The sequence below is a fragment of the Artemia sp. Qi Xiang Cuo genome, chromosome 5 (assembly GCF_049724085.1).
Source record: "Artemia sp. Qi Xiang Cuo chromosome 5, ASM4972408v1, whole genome shotgun sequence".
Classification (NCBI taxonomy): domain Eukaryota; kingdom Metazoa; phylum Arthropoda; class Branchiopoda; order Anostraca; family Artemiidae; genus Artemia; species Artemia sp. Qi Xiang Cuo.
The window spans coordinates 25,602,305-25,621,353 of NC_142798.1; the positions used below are offsets into that span (position 1 = coordinate 25,602,305).

The following is a 19,049-nucleotide window of genomic DNA, read 5'->3' on the forward strand; positions in this document are numbered from 1 at the left end:
TTTTGTTTACTTCTTTTTCACTTTTCAGTGCAGGATAAAAAACTATGTTTTTATTTTTCTCTAACTTGGACACAAAGAGAGCAGTCCAGGTTGCCGTGTCAATTTCTTTCACTACATAAAATATTTGAAATTTGTGTCTGAATATTAAGTAAATGCATGGTTCCTCTGCAGTTCCTCCCTCCTCAAGAGAATCTTTGGCTGTTGCTTATGCCAAATATGTAAAAAGTGCAAAAATTAATTCTTGTAAAATTTATAATATTTGACTTACGTTAGGTAACCTACCATCGATTGCTACTGCTACTGGTTATTTTATTCAATACCAGGACAAAGATTCAAAGAGAGAGACACTATTTTGACTTAAAATTTTTGACAGTTTGAACTTGATAAGTCTGGAGGTAACAATATGTGCTATACAGGTATTTGAAATTTTCTAAGACTGTATCTTGGAAGCATGCACATACGGAGGAGGGAAGGCACTTCCCCTTGAAAATTCTGAACCAAATATGCAAGACTTCGTGGAAAAAAATATATCGTAATGTATGGAAATACTACTACTACTACTAACAACTCACCGCAGCACCAAGCCGCCTGAGGCCAACACAGCTACGCACGATCCTCCTCCACCCCAATCTATTCAAAGCCTCCCTTTTTACACCCGCCCACGAAGTTCCCATTTCCTTTAAATCTTTCTTTATGACGTCCTCCCACCCCAGACGGGGATGACCTGCTTTCCGTTTAGCCCTAGATGGTTGGCCTAAAAGAACAATCCTCGGCAATCTGTCATCCTTCATCCGTACAACGTGCCCTAACCACCTCAACCTTTCTTTCATTATAGCCCTAGAGAGCGGTATTGAACCACATTTTTCGTATAGCCTATTGTTTGAAATACGGTCAGTCAGCCGGATACCTAGAACAATCCTTAAGCAATTTCTCTGGAAAACATCTAGCAAATCTTCATCCGCTCTTTGGAGCGTCCATGCTTCAGAGGTAATAGTATGGAAATGAAGGACACATTCAAAACTCCCCAAAATATAGCTATTGTGCTGCCAAGAGTCTTTATGGATCTTGATCCCTTGGCTTGCTCACAGAAATGGACTTTGTAAAAAGGTATGGTAATACGACAGTTGTAAGGCTACAAAAACATGTTTCTTTATTTCTAGGTCATTGACTACTTTAGATAAGTGTACTTAGTATACACCAAGATGAACGCCTTTATTAAGCTACATATTGTCAATTATTTTTTTTTATTTGAACCCTCAGAAACTAAATACTCCCATTAGAAGCTTCAAAAACCTATGTCTACCTAGCTAAAAATGTACACTTAATGTCTCTGAGAGTATAGACTTGTGCACAAAAATAATACTGGATCGCTTAAATCGTCTATTCTCATGTTGGTCAGTATTTTTGAGAAGAAGTGCAAAAATTATTTATGTTAAATACAAATATTATCTTTAGTGGAATTTTCTACCATTTATATTAATTTATTTTACATGATCTATTAATACACTCATCTCCAGGGGCGTAGCTTCAGAATTTTTACTGGGGGCCAAGAGGGTCCACCTCCGGGGAGTAAATGAACATTGTTTATCCTTCAGGGAAAAGCAGTGGTGGTTCTACCCTCTTCAGTGTGATTGTATTTACAGTAAGTACTATTATATAAGTATTATAGTAAGTAACTAGCATACTGCCAACTACAACCTCTACTTTATCCTAATAAAGATAAAATTTTAAAAACTACAAAATAATTATAAATGTTAGATTATTTATTTCAGATTTGCGCCCCTAAAATTTCTGCGTCCGCAGCGAGTGCCCCCCTCAATCCCTTTCCTCTTAAACCACCTTGTGGGGAAAGGGGTGTTAGAAAACTTGTGAAAAACACAAGCCTAAATGTGTTATAAAGACGACTGAAAATTCTGATGATTCTGTTCCGAATTTTCTCCTGTTAGTCTAAGGGGAATTCAAGTCTTTGTTGAGAGGGGCCATCACAAAGATAAGATTGGATCATGTTTCTTAATTAATTGGGTCAAAGTTGAGCTGCTTTCACTGTTAAGATTGCCTTCACTTTCTCTTCTTATGTTACCACAAGAAGACGTAGACGGAATCAAATCCCTTTTCACTACCTCTTTCTTCTTCTATTTTCTGTTGCTTTATAAAGTTAGTTCTGAGCCAAAGAAATAAAGAGCTCTACCTTTTACTGATTTTATTAGCCTGTTAGAACCAATTAAAATTGAAAAAAATATATATTTTTAATAACGTTATGAAACACATCAAGGTTGAGAGCTGGACAAAGCTGTTTTTTACGGAACTGGATAAGGAGCCGAAAATTTGGCCATCTTACATCGCTGAATCTAAGGACGCGCTTATTCTGAATTAATAATTTAAAGAGTACGTAGCAGCCCAGCTGCCTCTATCCTGGAACCACATGAGAACTTTTCCACCTAATGGGGGGGGGGGTTAACCAACCGGTTAAAAAGTAAACATAGCCTGTTCCTTTCCTAAGTCTTCAATAGGACATTTTTCTTCAAGCAATAATTAAGAAAAGTTGGTATTTAGCAAAGACGATGCTCGGTGTACACGCATCAAACAAACATAAATTAAAGTAATGGATTCAGCTTTTACTAAGGCTGTCAGCAATGAGTGGGCGGAGACGACAGTAGTGTACTGTAAACACTTCGGGTGGGTGATGGTGTGTTTAATAAACTCGGATTCAATCACAGCTTTACCATTAATATTAAAGTGCTTATCCCCCTGTCCACTTCCTTCAACTCCCGTGTCCATCATAGGAGACAAAATCTCGCAGTTGAACTATTCCAGAAGCAGGGTTGCCACCGTTAGTCGGATTTTACTAGATCTAGTAAAAACAAATCTAGTAAATTTAGAGGATCTGGTAAATTTCTCGAAATCTAGTAAAAACTAGTAAAAAGTCATGATTTATAGTAAACAAAACTTTTTTTTATTTTCCATGAATTCATGGGAAAAAAATTATTGTAAATATATAACAATTTACAATTTTTGCCTGTTTATTTTGCAATTTCGTCTGGCTGTCTTAGACCTAGTCAAGCTGTAACCTATTTTCATAAATAGTCGCTTTGGTACCGGCGTATAAAGGTCAACATAATCAGCTTTCTGTATATCGAATCTCGCCAACTAAAAATGAAGCTATAATGACACTTGGATTTGTGATGATTGGGAATCTATTGGAATCAAAACAAAACCCAACCACCCAAGGTGATTAAGTGAATCTCCTCAGTTTGAAAATTTTTATTGAGGAGAAAGGAGCCTGCTGAGAGAAATTGAAAGTAAGTAGAAATGTAACATAATATATATATATATATACATATATATATATATATATATATATATATATATATATATATATATATATATATATATATATATATATATATATATACCAAAAAAAGGATTTTTGAACTTATAGGTTTCAGGAATTTTCAATCATACTATGAAAACGAAGGAAAGGAGGAAACGAGAAAAAAAAGATTGTGAAAATCGTATTGATTATCCTCCTATAGTAAAAATCGATGCTTGATGGTGCGCGTGCGGCGTAGCCGCACGCGCAAAAATTTTTTTTTAGCATTTAGTAAAAACAGATGCGATCTAGTAAATTTTTCCTCTCCGATTTAGTAAATTCTTCCAGGTCAGGGTGGCAACCCTGTCCAGAAGCCCCGTGCATCGCGTCAATCAGTTGCATGTGATTTGAAAATGACGTCTTAGCAAATCAAAAAGCACACCCTTTAAATTACCATTGTCAAAACCTTTTACAGGAAAATTGCACGATACGCGATACTCATTGAACAACAAGAAAATAAAGCTTTTTTTGCATGGGCAGTAATGATGTGTCCTCTTATTTTTTTCCGTTGTTATTGAAACATTGGGGCATCATAGAGAGCTGTTCAAGGACTCATAAAAGAGAAATATTATATCTTATCGTTTTTTATATGCCTAGGCTCGATAAGGCCGTCATAAAGTGCCACATGGTGCACTAAAAGTGCAATTTGGGTAATGTTTTTGGAATGGAAAGGATGGGCCGGAAACTTGGACATAATAGAGAGCTAATTATGGGCTCATTTATAAACTAATTTTCATATTTAATTACTCTATAAATTTGACTTTATAAGGCAATCATAAAGTCACACATGGCACCCAAAGAGTGCAGTTTGGGTTGTTTTTCCTTTTTTAAATAAAAAATAACAAAAAAGGGTGTTGTCCAATGAAAAAACTTGGCGGATAAATTTCCGACCCAACCCCTACGGAAATTCCCCTCTGTGAAAAATCTCCCTGGAAATTTTCCTTACATTTGAAAAAGCGACAGTATTTTTAATTTAAAGTATCGAAAAAAAGTGAATTATTAACTTATTCGTTGAGCATTGTTTAATTAAGAATATCCAGAAAATCTGAACGATTCTTGGCAGCATTGTGGTAGGAACCTTACATCAATTAAAACTTACCAGGGATGTCAGTCAGATGGACAAAATTCACGCCTAGAGGTTGAAAATTACCTTCCCTTTTGTATCTTTGTTAAAAGAAAACGAAATCTAGAAAAATTACACAGTAAGTTTTTTTTTGTATAAATCAGGGTATGGGAGGTACACATTCCCGGAAGGGGGGGGGGCCTGAATATTTTTCTTCAAAAATTCCTTTCACTAGCGGTCCAGGGGGGGGGGGGGCTGGGCCCCGAAGATTTTTTATGGCGCCGTCTTTCCTTGTTTTCTTTTTTTCCTCTCTTTTTTTTAATAAATTTGTCAATTTGGTCAATTATTGTCACATTGGCCCCCCAAGTTTGTCCTCATTGGCGCCCTTGTCACTCCCCCCCCCCCCAAGATTTTGCTCTAGGTCCGCCCACAATTCCTTTCACCAAATGAAGCTCGGTCTCCTAGTGTTGCATATTAAAACTGATAACAATAGATAAAGAGTATGGGCTGGTATCGCTTATTTGTGAGATCGTTTGGATTCACTTTATCCTACTTGCAGCAGACATTTCGTACAGTATGCTGATGCAGAGATAAATGTCACACAAGTAGCACTCCCGTTACGTGAAATGCGACTAATAACAGTAATAATCCTCCGTACATTTATGACAATTCTTTTTTTGGAGCTGGTTAAAAGAAATATTTAGAAAAGCAAAAAATAGCAAGAAGTCAGCATGGTATTGCATATAGAGGCAGTTTTACATTTATGAGTTAGCATGTGAATCCAAAACGCAAGGAATACGACGTTATCAGCGCTCTCTGGTCGTTTCAGTAACAAAAAGAATTTGGGCTCTATTGAAGCTCTGATTTAAATGCTGGAAGTAAAAAAATTAAACAATTAAATTATTCTTGGAGCTGATCCCTCCCCCCTACTAGCTTCTATGGCTAAGCTACAACCGATTTGGCCTGTCTAGCTACAGTACGAATATCATTATAAAAGTACTCTTTTTTTCTTTTTCGATGATTTCTTTTCGTTTTTTAATGAAAAAAAAAATTCTTGTTTTCCAGCGATTCCATTTCAGTCCTATTGGTAGATGTAGAGGGTGTGTTCGTATTTATTTTTGAACGGTTTAAAACAAGAAAATCTTGTATTGAACTGATAGATTTTAGGAAGTATCAGGAGAAACAATTTGACCTGAGCAAACGTGGTGAAACAGGAAGTATAAGTACATTTTCGCAATTTTGCCATTAACTAGGCTCACCTTTTTACTTGATGATAAGGTTTTGAAGGCGGTATATTTGTATAAATACCAATGTGGAACACGTTGGGTGTAATGGACCCCTGTTTTTCGCGTTTTTAATGTTAAAAATAAGGTTGGATTAATTAAGAAAATTATATGCTCACAGTGAAGAACGAAGTTGAAATTAAAACGAGCAACAGTTTTAAAGTTACTTAATATTTTTTTTTTCAAATTACTCAACGACGCCACTGCTCATCTCATCTATAACTGAGCATGAGATACATTCTTGTGGGTCCCAAGTTTTTGAAGTCTTAGAGCAGTTTTACATGTTAAGTTATTTTTATTTTTTTTGCAAGTTTTCCTTGCACGAGGGACCCCATTTCGGATGAGGGTTTTGGATGATAAGCACCCCCTCTTTAGGCTAGTCTGTAGCTTCACAAAATATTAAAAAATACCTGAAAGGGTAAAACTAGTTTTCCTAGTCTTGACTCTGGGAGAAATCGTAATATTTATAGTATTGATGGTGCGGCAGGGGGCGAAAAAACCTACAGTACCCCCCCCCCCTCCCCGAGAAAAAAACTAGTTCCAGTTCTGGGTAAAATCTAAGAACCTCCAAAATACTTCAATTATGCAACAAATTTTTGAACATGGACGGATCTGAAAATACCAAGAAGGGGAAAAAATTTTTGTGCCTTGCCCAAGAAAAGCTAAGAAGATGAGATTTTGTGGGAAATTCCAAGTTCATCCTCAAATTTGATTTTCAAGCGCAGTCCCAATTTTAAAAAGGATTGACAAAATGAAAGCACATACGGCAAAATCGCCAGTGGTGTGACAAAATAAAGAAGGCTGCTATCAATAAACAAAACAACAAAATTTAACATCCTGTTGAAACAATTGTAATGTGTAAAAACTCAAATAACAATTTTAAACCTATAAAATAGTTAGTAGCTATATCCTTTAGTTTGACAGATTCCAGAGATTACCACTGAACTTCGTAAAACATCAGCTAATTTTCTTCAGCTTTAGCGCTTATTACTAGAGGACCAACATTGTCACAACATTCCTTGTTGTAGGCATTGTGACTGCCATCACAATAGGGAAACTGAAAAAAAAAGATTAAATATTAAAGTAGGCTTTGGAACAGCAATTTTTGTGATGATTGTAAATGCTACTTATTCAAAAATTTATTTTAGTATTTACTAGCTGAACTATTTCTTGTATAAAAAAATATAATCTGATAGAAAAAAGTCGGCAATCTGCTTTTACACATTTGCACTATGCTTCCATTTTTTCTTCATTTTTACCGAAGAATTCTCAAAATTGAAGTCCCTATTCGAAAACGAAATTCAAGTCATATTACGTGAGCAATCTTTGGTGTGGCCTGTTTTTATTGTCTTTTATGCTGTCACTCAGTTTACTGGAAGAAAGTCAGAAGTGTCTGATCTCAGCAATTTTTCTGAAGACTGGAGTGATGAATAAAACATTACATTTTGGAGAAAAGCGCACATTCTTTTTAATTCGAGCCAAAAGGATGGTTTTCCTTGTGCCAAACCTATAATGTATGGGCCTAAAAGAAGTTTTACAGTCAATGCTGAAGGGCATATCTGAAGTTATATCCTGAAAAGCCACATTTCTGCTTTGGAGTGGAAACCTCCAATTTAGTAGTTAGGCACCAGTTTCGAAAAAATCTAAAAGCTAGAATAAAGCTGAAGCTAGAATAAAATCTAAAAGCCTTTAAGATTAAAACGGTTTCCTAGCCCTGTGGTCAAGATGTCTTCTTAAAATGATAAATAGGGGAATTTAAAGGTCGTAAAAGGAAAATTTACCGAGAAGTCCGAAAACGCTATTATCAACTGTTACTGGTCATTTTTCTCAAGTTTGTTGTCTCATTTTCAGCTTGGGCCTGATGCAGAGGGATTGTATACCGTTTCTCTAGAAAACTGGTAAAAGAAAAACACTTATCTACCTTTGCTCCTTTCTCAGTAGCGATATGATATGAGGGGGTTTGAACCCCCGAGATGTTTGTCTGACTTGTAAAAACCTAACAAAAAAGGATTTAAACAAATTTTTTACGCGTTTTTTGAGGTTTTGCCGAAAAGGCAAGAAAATCGACTTATAAAAAGAAAGACAGGTAATTTTTTTTACCACAATTGATGAGCTGACCGAAAATGACATGATATTTTTGCACAAATATTCGTTCATGAGATATGCTGCTTAAAAAATTTTAAGTAGTTCAAACCTTGATCGTTGATGTGCATGAAAGGATTGGATAATGAGACAATGCGAACCGAATCCCGATTCCGTGCACAAACGAGCTAATCCCAAACTTGGTATAACAACAAGTTAAGTCAGTTGTACTTTATCCTCCCCAATGCAAATTTTTAGCAGACAGGTAAGAGGTCTTTTTTCCACCAGTCTGCTCGAAATTTCTGAAGCAAGTACATTAAAATGATGGGACATGAATGATGATTTTCAGAGGCCTACGCACCTTCTTGGACCTCTCCATGGAAGTACTCAGATCCATATAAGATTTCTAGATAATAGATTGAGTCAGGGGTGTGAATTTTGTTACTTCCAAGCTTCTTTTAGTTTCAAGTCTCAGCAGTTTCACTTTAATATTGTTCATACAAATCATCAGTTGTTGCTGTTGTGATAACTTAGACCTTCTCTGAAATGAAGTCTTGTGTACATGGCTCTTTTTAAATTTTTCATCTTTGTAGTAAAGTAAAATTAATAAACATTTAAAAATTTATTGTGAACATGAAAACAGTAATAAAAAAAAAAAAAAAAGAAGTGTCTCTATGTACTAGAGATCAGTCTTTGGAACAAATGTTCCACCTTTTGTTTAGTAGAGTGAAATATGAAATTTGTTTGCTTATGCTTGCCTATGAAATTTGTTGTAATATGTTTATCATAAAAAGAAAAAAAAATGTTCAGCCAAAACTCATTTTGTAAAACCATTAAGATGAATGAAAAAGCCCTTAGGGGAAATGAAGTTTTGCATGCAAAAAAATGTGACAAAACCGGGCGAAAGAACAGCACTTGAACCACACACATTCCCACTGGGCTCTGGAGAGTTTAGTATTTCTACTTTAGTCTTTTAGTATTTCTACTGAAGATGGTCGCTGTATATGTGACCGAAATATCTGGACTTTTGTACCTGTTTTTTCACTGTCTAAATAAATGGATTTATCCCCATTTGAAAGTTTATTCTTTTGTCTTAGAACGGCAGTGTGGTCTAAGAAAACAAAACCTAATTTAAAGGTGTTATGCCGAAAATACTCTAGAGTTGTCCCCCATTTTCCCATAAAAAAAATCGCAACGTTTTCCAGATGTCCATGTACTTCACCATCATCTATTTTTGAGTTGTTTAGCCCCCATCCTGAAAAAGGTCTGCATACATGTCTGACTGACTGCCAAATTAGCTGTAACACAGGTAGAGAATAAAACAACATAAACTTACGTTAGCGCTTCTCCAGCATCTACAGAAGGCAGTCTTGGTTTTGAATTCTTCAGCAGTGAACGAGTCTACAACTTTCTGTGCATCTTTCTTAATTTCAGGGTTGACAGGTGGCTTCTAAGGAAGAACAATGTTTATAAAGACAAATCTCTTCTACAGTAATTAAGAAGAATGAAATATAGTACTTTAATTACAAATAATAAGCTAAATAAAGACTATTAGTTCTTTAACTATCAGAAAGCATGTAGAAAAAGAACATTTTTAGAGCTTTCTAAGCAAAATAAAGGATATAATGCCTTTAACAATTTAATCCATGAAAAAACCTTTCTAGACCATAAGAATGGGCCATATCTACATATGCTAGTGGTGGGATGATACCAAAAATTTTGTCCCTATTAATAAACCCAATCCACCTCATTCCTAGCAAACATAAATATACTATATATTCAACATAATGGTTCTAAAAAATAATAGATATGGACAAATGGTACCTGTAAAGTACTCATACCAAACGTCTTTGTCAGACAACTCGGGTCATGTTAGAGTGCATGATCTAACTGTACCTCCCCCCCCCCCTGCTATATACAATTAACAGTGTAGGTGAGACAATGGTCCAAAATTTTTCTGAATTTCTGGGCATTTCTTGATCAGACTGTTAAAAAATATCATTATTTTATCATTGGCCCCTGCCAAAAAAATACTGTGTATATACATGATCTAATTATATAGATTGCATTCTTTCAATGTCAACAGATTTTTATATATAGTTTGGTAAGTACACCCTGTTTTGTCTCATGGATCAAGCTGAAACCAAAGTGCTCCCATTTGAAGGTAGTTTGAAAAGAGTTTCGGGAAGCCTTGCTTTTTTATATGGTGAGGTGATGGGACTTCAAATTTTGCAGGTAAGGGGATAAACATATTTATACCATAAAATTTCACAGCAATTAACTTACTGTGAAAATTAATTTTCCTGCCTCAGGCTAGTTCAAATCTAAAACGAGTTGGCTGCTTTTTGACAGGAAAATCAGGTTCAGTCAGTTTAAGTTGAAAGCAAATTAGATAGACTACTCAATTATTTATTAAAGCAACAGTAAGCTTGTTTTTTTAATACATTAAATATATTACTTATTAATACACAACAAGAAAAGGGCAAAAGTAAACTGTTTCTCAATTTGAATTTTTATGGTATGTACTTGAGAGGTTTTGGTTTGGTTCTTAGGGATCTACATAATTAGAAATTATGAGTAACTGTGGCAGTGGCAATTTACATGGATATGTACTTCGTAACTCACCTCCATCCGCTCTGCGTAACACAGAATATGGCAATTAGAGTTCTTTATGGTAATCAAATTGACCTATTTACATCGGTGAGGCATCTTTACCGCGAGAATAAAATTCTACCGTTAGCAGGAATATGTGTATTCTATAATGCTCTGTTTATGTTTAAATATTTAGCTTCGGAGTTACCATCATGTTTTTCAGGAATGTTTAGTCTTGCGTCTACTGTTCACGATCTTCTCAGTTGATGCGAAGACCAGCTATGGTCACGTCTAGGTCTAGGTTTTCAATTCGCCATGTTGTTCCGTTAGTTTGGGAGAGTTTGCCAGAGGATTTGAGGAATGTTGGGGGTTTGCAGGATTTTCTTAAGTCGCTAAAGAACCATTGTTTTGATGTGTATATTTTGAATGGATTAGTCCACGCCACTTAAGTTTTGTTTTTGAGGAGGGTTTCGTTGCAGCTGATTATGATTATAATTATTATATTTTTGTTGGGTGTTGTTTGGAGATTCGTTGGTTTTCGGGTCCGGTAAGTTGAGCTCTAATTATGTTTTTTTTGTTGTTTTTTTTTTTTTCTCTTTTTTTTTTTCTTTTTTTTTTTCTTGTTTTTTTTTTTTTTTTTTTTTTATTTTTTTATGAGGGTTTTCTCCCCCACAAGCATTGCTTCAGGGAATCGATGATTTATATATTTTTTTTTTTAATAAACCCATTGTTGTTGTTGTTAATGGGAACATAATACAGTTTTAAAGAAATTAGAAGGATTTGGACCCAATAAATGGTAAACTGATGGAGGTTTTCTGAAGAATAAGCTCATGCTAAAAATTAAAGTGGCTACTGAAAGAATAAGACTCAGAAACATCTTAGGAACAGTGACTAGTGGTTGTGAGTAACATATTATACCATGAAATTATCTTGAAATAAAATTCCAAATAAGTTGGCTAATGTTTTTTTTATCTAACTCCAATTGGCAGATAAATTTCTTAAGATCCAAAAGATGTAGCAGTAGCCAATGGTTAGAAAAGATGTTAGCCTTCCAAAGTTGTCTTTTGTCTCCCCTCTTTTTAGCACGGTGAGAAAGTTAGCCTAATCCTCACGAGATTTATCTTGCTTATTTTCCAGGGCTACTTCTGATTAGTAAATAATTGATATAGTACTTTAGAAAGAAAGGTCGACACTTACTCTGTTCAAATAATTCTTGTAGCTTTTGTGGGTTAAATAGACACTCCCACCAACAATAGTGAGAAAAGGCACCAACTGTAGACACTCTCGAACTAAAGACAAAGAGATTATATTAGACAAAGAAATACTGATAGAAAAATAGACAAAAAGATTATAAAAAGCTATGACAAAAAGTAAAAACAAAATTAAGAATCACATTGTTCAAGGGAGAGAGCGAGGAGAGAAAAAAGAGAAAGGGCAAGAGGAGAAAAACAACAAGAAAAAAAAAGGAAGAGAGAGAAAGTAACACGCCTGGAGCACACCCACAAGTAATAAGCCAGGAAGCTGTTTTTTCCACTGCTGATATTAAGACACTTGTACAAATCTATCACAAGAAGGTCAGACTATTCAAATTGTGCTCCCTTTGAAATAAAACCAAAAGGAAATACAACCAAAAATGTACATCATTTTAAGAAATGGTGGGCTAGAGAACAAATAACTATGCCTCTGGGATTGACATCACCCCCCCCCCCCAGCCCCTGGGATAGGGGCTGTAAGTTATGCAAATTAACCATTGTTAACCATTAGCACCCATTGTTCCCAAACGGGTTATGGAATGCTACTTGTCAGTCTGCTATGAAAAATCTATATCTCAGGGTTTTTATGAAAGTGTTCCCAATTGGAAACAGTGGGCAGAAACGAGTATTGGTTGATATGAGCTAAAAAACATTTTTCTTCACAGATGAGATCCACACCATTTTGAAACATTGAGGAAGCTGTTGCCATTGAGGAAGCTTTGTTGTCTGGCGACAACAAAGACCCTGCTGACATGATTATAATCCCTCCTGGCATGGCTGAAGTGAGTGACGAAGAGGAGTGAAACAATGAGGCTGATGTATAGTTTTCCGCGTGATGTTGCTGGCACAACAGAGATTCATATGGCGCTTGTTGTTCCTGACCCCAATAGTGATGATCCATCCATCATTAGTGCAACTCCCAAGAGAAAACCTCAGACTACTCCTAAAAGTCAAGCCAATCAAGCCTCACAGTGGAAAAAACTTGTACATTGGCAATCCCTTGTTTGCACCATGAGTGTCCCAAATAAATTTGCTCACTTGATAAATATATCTGAGTATGAGATCTCCTGCCGTTTCTTTTATGACAATATTTGTGATTTGACTATCAAAGAAACTACCAGATATGCATCACAGAAAGGTGACTTAGGCTTCACTTTCAGCTTTGAAAACCTGAATACTTTCTTGTCAATTATACTGCTATCTGGGTATCTTAAGCTTCCAAGTGAACACATATGGTCGTCAGATGACTTGGGTGTACCCATTGTAGCTGAATCCATGAGTGAAAACAGTTTTACTAAGCAAGCCAAGTGGTACTCAAGGCAGTGCTCATAAAGACATATTTATCCCAAAGCCAGCCATTATCAAGATTGGTCAGATTCTTCTGTACATGCTTGGCATAGCAACTTGGAGATTCTACTGCCACCTCCACAAAAATGATGATGGAGGAAAATTGTCACAGCTAACATATCTGAGAAAAGTTGTAGAGGGTCTTTTTAGCAACAGGGCTTTTGGTCCAGTCAACAAAGGGGGGAGGGAGTCCTGGACTGATTTGTATTTTTCTAAAGTAGGCTACTGTCCACATCATTGAGCCTGCTCCAAAGCAAAGGCCAAGGCACAGTTTGCTGGAAGAACACACATCTAGAGTGTTGAAACTGCAGGGTGAAACTCCACCTTCAAACCTGTTTTGAATCATTTCATGCACAGAACTTGAATTCTTCTTGTTTTCTTATACTTTTTGCTACTTTTTCTTACATTATAGTCAAAGTTGATAAATAAAAATTAGACCCAGATCTTACCCATTGTTCCCAAATGGGAACACACCATAGCACCAATGGTGAAGGTGCTGATTTTGTTGGCACTAAAAACTTCTAAATTGAACCCCAATGACTTCCCTTGAAAAAGTTCAGCATGGATTTCTAACTGGATCTAGGCTTGGGCATTAATGGGTTAACATATAAGTTTATTATTGTGAAAATGGGGCATATTTGATCCTGGGTCTCCAAAAAGGCTTAGAGTATTAAGGTGAAAATTTAAGGAAATTTTGAGAGGGATTCAGAAGATAATCAAAATACACCATGTGCATGCTGGTTGTCAAAAAGGCATAGCAGCAGTATCTAAGGGACAGGCGAGGGTATTAAATTGAAACTTTCAGGTTATGTTGATGGATTATTTAAGAATGATTAGAGGGCAACCACCCCTCCTGCTCCTTCCCCTTTTTTGGTGCCTCCTCTCCCCAACACTGATCAAAACTTTGAAATGACCATTTTGTTCAAACTAGTGAAAAGGTCTAATAGCTATGCCTCCAGGGATTTTCATGTCCCCCACAGCCCTGGGACAGGGGGTTTTAAGTTATGCAAATTGTCCATTGTTAATGTATAAGGTTCAACATTGGCAAAAGGGGGCATGTTTGATCATGAGTCTCCAAAAAAGCTTAGAGTATTAAGGTGAAAGTTTAAGGAAATATTGAGAGGGATTCAGAACATAATCAAAACACACCATGTGCATGGTGGTTGTGCAATCTTTGTGAGATCATGCTGGTTGTGACAGGTTTGTAAGATCTTCTTGTAAAGAAGAGCAATTTTTGGTGGAAGCAGCTGAACCAAATAGTTTTGGACTGCCTGTACACAGTTCCAAGCCATTCTTAACCACTTCAGAGGCATTGTTTATCTAGAAGTTAAATAGTGTTGGGCCTAGCTTGGTTCCTTGGGGGATACTACTCTTAACAGGAACTGGTGCAGAGCACATGAGGTGACCTCTTTCATCATATACAGCAACAATCTGCATCCTGTCAGATAGAAAGCTATGGATCCACTGGTCAACATCATTGCCTATCAGATATACAGACACTTTTATCATCAGCTAATAATCAAACATTCTATTGAAGGCCTTGGCCCAGTCCAGGAGGAATACATCAACAGGAAAACCCTGCTCCAGCAGCTCTCTTATTTGTCAAAAGATTGTATTAGTTCTTATGGAAATGCCTTCCCTGAAGCCATTCTAACCACTAAAAAGGAGGCTATTTGATGGCATGTGTTCAATGATGCCACCATTGACTTGTCTCTTCAATAAGCTTGGCCATAACTGAGGTAAGGCTAATTGGTTGGTAGTTTTCTGGCTGGGTTCCAGATTCTTTCTTGAATATTGGGGTAATTATGGCTGTCTGCCAGTCTGCAGGTATGCTCTTAGTTTCAAGGGACAGAATGGCTCAGCTTCTGTAAGTTCTTTAAGGAGCCAGGGATGTATGCTATCTGGACCCCTAGCTTTGTTGAGGTCTAGTTTACTCAACCTTTTCTTATCTATTCTGGTAATGTAAATGTTTTGTATTGGGTGTTTGACCAGCTTAAAGGTAGAGCATGGTGGCTTGGTGAGGGAGTCTACTGAGAAATTGAATGCAAATGTGCCATTCAACGAATTTGCAATTTCCTCTGGATCTTCCAGCTTTTTTCCATAGGGTTGAGCAGGAATGGCATAGGGTAAAAGACCTCTTTTTGGGAAAGACCACTTTTCTTTGGCATTTTGGAAAAATAGCAATGGGTTTTTGGACTGCCTCTTTTTTACTGCAGTATGATACAGTGCAAGTGTAGACCCAATCATCTCTCACTAGAGCCAGCCCAGTGGGAGTAATTTGTCATCATAAATCCAATGTGTGGTCTCTGTTTTGACAAGCAAGTGAAATGAAAAAAAAATATATTTAATATTTGTGATTTATAGAATGAAAATCAAGGAATAAAAGTTAGATTTTCAGAATCAGATGAAAATCAGCTTTCTATAAATAGCCTATGTGAATAATACTGAAACACTAAAAAGATATTTACATTAAAACAGGATAATTGATATTTCCAAAAAGAGTTCTTTCTAGATAAGTCAATAAACTAATCATTTTCAGTGAATGATCTTAAATAATTTTAATAATAACCATGTTCTTGCATAGTTTGAATTTTAGCTATTCATTGGCCTATACAGACCTTTTCAACTCTAATTTGATAACAAGATATGAGGTTTCAAGTTTTACATAATTTTGTGCAATTGGATACTGGTATTTTACCCTTGGAAGACACATCTTCATAACTAATTTCTGAGACCACACTGGCTAATCATGATAAACAAAAAATCGCAAAGAAAGGAAGAAAGCGAGGACATTTAACAGCCAGTGAAAAAATTAAAAAATTATGCAAATATTTTGGTCAAGACCTCTGCTTGACCGTCCTCAGTGCAGAATAAAACTGATAAAAATTTAAAAACCAAACCTTAAAATAAAAACACCAAACTAAAAAGTGGTTCATAAATGGTTGTCAACACTTTTTCGCCCCCTTATGCAAACACAAACTTCATACATAAGAAACTCAGTTCACCTTGTTGAAAAATTAAAAGACATTGAAATAAAAAAAGGATACAATTTTGGCCAGTTTTGATGCCATTTCTATGTATACGTCTTGCGACATTAAAAAATGTGAACTAGCTCTTCAAAGGAAATTAGAAGATAATATTGATCAAATAGACTACAAAACACTGGATATAGAAACTATTATGCGTCTCATCCGTCTTTGCAATAGTTCCTCCTCATATTTCCGATATAATAATCAATTTTTCACCCAAATTAGGGGTTTACCCATGGGTACAAGTCTTTCACCATTTTTGGCAACTTTTTATATGGAATTCATAGAAATCTCTGCTCTGGAAAATTTTCCGATGAAACACCGTTTGTGGGGTAGGTTTGTGGATGATGTTATTTCTCTGTGGGAGCATGGAGGAGAGTCACTTAACTCCTTCTTAACTCATCTAAACACTTTGGACTCTAACCTTCAGTTCACTTTAAAACTAGAACATAATCACAAACTCCCTTTTCTAGATGTCTTAATTTTTAATAAGTCTCCTGGCCTTGAATTTTCTATTTATAGAAAGCCTATGCATAATGATAGGTATTTGCATTTTTCCTCCAACCACTCTCCCTGCATAAAAAGAGGAGCTGTTATTTTTTTGGTTGACCGAGTAATAAGAATATGCTCAGAGCCTCACATAGTCTCAGAATTGAACTATATTAAGGATATTTTATTTTTTAATGGCTACCCTATAAAATTACTTGAGACTATTATAGACAGTAGGCCAAAAAAGGCAAAGGGGAGTGCATCAGGTCCACAAGCCCCAACAGATACCGTCCCATTGGTGGATGATTAGAAACTTTTCACTGTTCTACCCTACATTCCAAAATTGAGTGATAAATTGAAAAGAATCCTTAAAAAACATAAACTTAGCGTTGCCTTTAAAAATTCAAATATTATACAGAGCTTCTTCAACAGCGGCAAAGATAAAACCAGCCCTATTCTGGGTAGTGGTGTTCATAGAATTCCTTGTTCTTGTGGCTGTTTTTATGTTGGTAGAACCCAACAGCAATTGGGGGAGAGGTTATCTGAGCATAGGTCCTCAATCGACAAGGCAATGACGTTACGCCAAAGGCCTGAGGTTTTTGATTCCGCCTTGGCGCAACATGTGTACAAGAATCCACACCATTTCATTTTGTTTGACGAGGCCTCTATCGTTGCCCCCGTTAAAGGTCTCACGCAAGTTTTCAGGGATGCAGTTGAAATAAAAAAGTACATTCACCAAAAGGTAGCTCTCAATAGAGACACTGGAGAAATTTTTCTAAGTCCCATTTATGACAAAATTATTAATTCTGATCGTTTTTACATACATCAACAAAGTTATATTGTGCAATCAAATAGAGTCTCCGATAACAATCAAACTGGAAAGCGATCAGCCTTTAAAAGTGCTTTACGCAAAATGAAATTCTGAAATGCCATTTAGACTTGTTTTTTTATTCAGTTACCCTTTCACCATTAGCCTACTAGGAAAGGGTCATCCAATTTTAGTTTGGTGTTTTTATTTTAAGGTTTGGTTTTTAAATTTTTATCAGTTTTATTCTGCACTGAGGACGGTCAAGCAGAGGTCTTGACCAAAATATTTGCATAATTTTTCAATTTTTTCACTGGCTGTTAATTGTCCTCGCTTTCTTCCTTTCTTTGCGATTTTTTGTTTATCTTCATAACATCTTTGGGCTATCTTTTATGTTAGGTGCAAAGTTTTTTTCATAATCTGCCATGAGGTGTCTAGTCAGCAGCTGCCTCAGCTTATTTCTTGTTGTTGTAAATCACTTCTAGTGGTATGTACATTTACACTTTTTATACATTGAGAAAACTTTCTTATTGTTCATAGCCTTTTTGACAGGTTGATTTGGATTTGGCAGTATTTGAGGTGCCTTCACAAATGAACTTGAAGTGTAGGCCTATATGTAGCTTCTCAGCTTGGAGCAGATTAGGCTTAAAATTATACCAAACACCCTATAGCCTATATACCTATTTTTAATGAGCATAAAAAAAACATTGAGTGGTATATTTACTTTATTTGTAAGTCAATAATATGAACTGCCGGAAATTTACGAGTAAGTGGTTAGAATCTCTATCAAATCACATAACCTTTTTTAACTAGGCTACCCTATTATGAGGAAGTAGCCTATAAGTCAGAAATTGCCCTAGCTTATTTAAATTGAACATTCAAGTTGGCTTACAATTTAATTTAAACCATCCTCCAATGGATTTCGGCAGGGGTAAGCCAGCAAGGTAGTTTGGCACATGAATTCTAACTAAATTCGAAAAACTTTCCATTTTGTTGCTGTTTGACAGTTATGTGCAGGGCTTTCACTCTCGAATCTTAAAATTCGGGGAATCTTAAAAATTCGGGGTTTTCGAGGACAGGTCTTTAAAATTCGGGGAAAAAACCAACTGGAATTTCGTTGCAAAAATTTGAAGCCAAAATTGGTTTTAGGTCCGTTTTCAGGCTCAAGTAGGACTTGTATCCGCGTAGTAAATCAAACCTTTTACAAAGTAGGTTTTAAAGCCAGAGCACGGGATTGGAAACCATAGCTGAAAACACTTATTGCTGATATTACGGTGAAAACTTCAAAATTTTGTCTAAGAAAAAATAGTGAATACATGTGAACTGTAAACACCAGTAGCAGTTTTTCATTAAGTCATCGATCTCAGTAATTCGTTAATAATAATTAAAAACAAATATTGTTTGCGGTTTCTATATAGGTAAATTAAACATACAAAATTCAACTTATAAGTAGGGGGCAACATTAAACCTTAAAACAAACAAGAACTAAATGGAATTGGTTTTTCATACTTATTCTAATGTTTTAGATGTTTAACCCCCCCCCCCTGGAAAATCCCCCCGCGGAAAAAAAAATAGGGGTACTTGTTAAGAATCCAGTAAACACGCGAAAAACCACATCTAGAATCAAATGAAATCCTAATAAAAAAGTTACGTATTTAATATATGCTATGCTTTATCCCCTCCACCCCCCCCCCCCCCACCCCCACAATGTGAAAATATATAGCCCAAATTTGTTT

The 19,049-nt window shown here is 36.0% G+C and overlaps 1 protein-coding gene across 1 annotated transcript; it reads right to left on the reverse strand.

The window, feature by feature from the left end:
- Positions 1 to 6,551: 6,551 nt before the first annotated feature.
- Positions 6,552 to 18,317, reverse strand: Cisd2 (CDGSH iron sulfur domain 2). The gene is made up of 4 exons (XM_089088785.1): positions 18,206 to 18,317; positions 11,588 to 11,679; positions 9,135 to 9,248; positions 6,552 to 6,773 (listed from the first exon to the last, which is right to left on the reverse strand). The coding sequence occupies exons 1-4, from the start codon at positions 18,300 to 18,302 to the stop codon at positions 6,678 to 6,680; spliced, it is 399 nt and encodes a 132-aa protein (XP_088944911.1). The 5' UTR covers positions 18,303 to 18,317; the 3' UTR covers positions 6,552 to 6,677.
- Positions 18,318 to 19,049: the final 732 nt, after the last annotated feature.

Excerpts from the sequence above, each read along its gene's own strand:
- Cisd2 (XM_089088785.1), bottom strand. The coding sequence starts at position 18,302 with ATGGAAAGTTTTTCGAATTTAGTTAGAATTCATGTGCCAAACTACCTT. Across the intron at positions 9,249-11,587 it reads ACAAGAATTATTTGAACAGA|AAGCCACCTGTCAACCCTGA; the intron begins GTAAGTGTCGAC and ends GTTCTTCCTTAG. Across the intron at positions 6,774-9,134 it reads GATGCTGGAGAAGCGCTAAC|TTTCCCTATTGTGATGGCAG; the intron begins GTAAGTTTATGT and ends TTTTTTTTTCAG.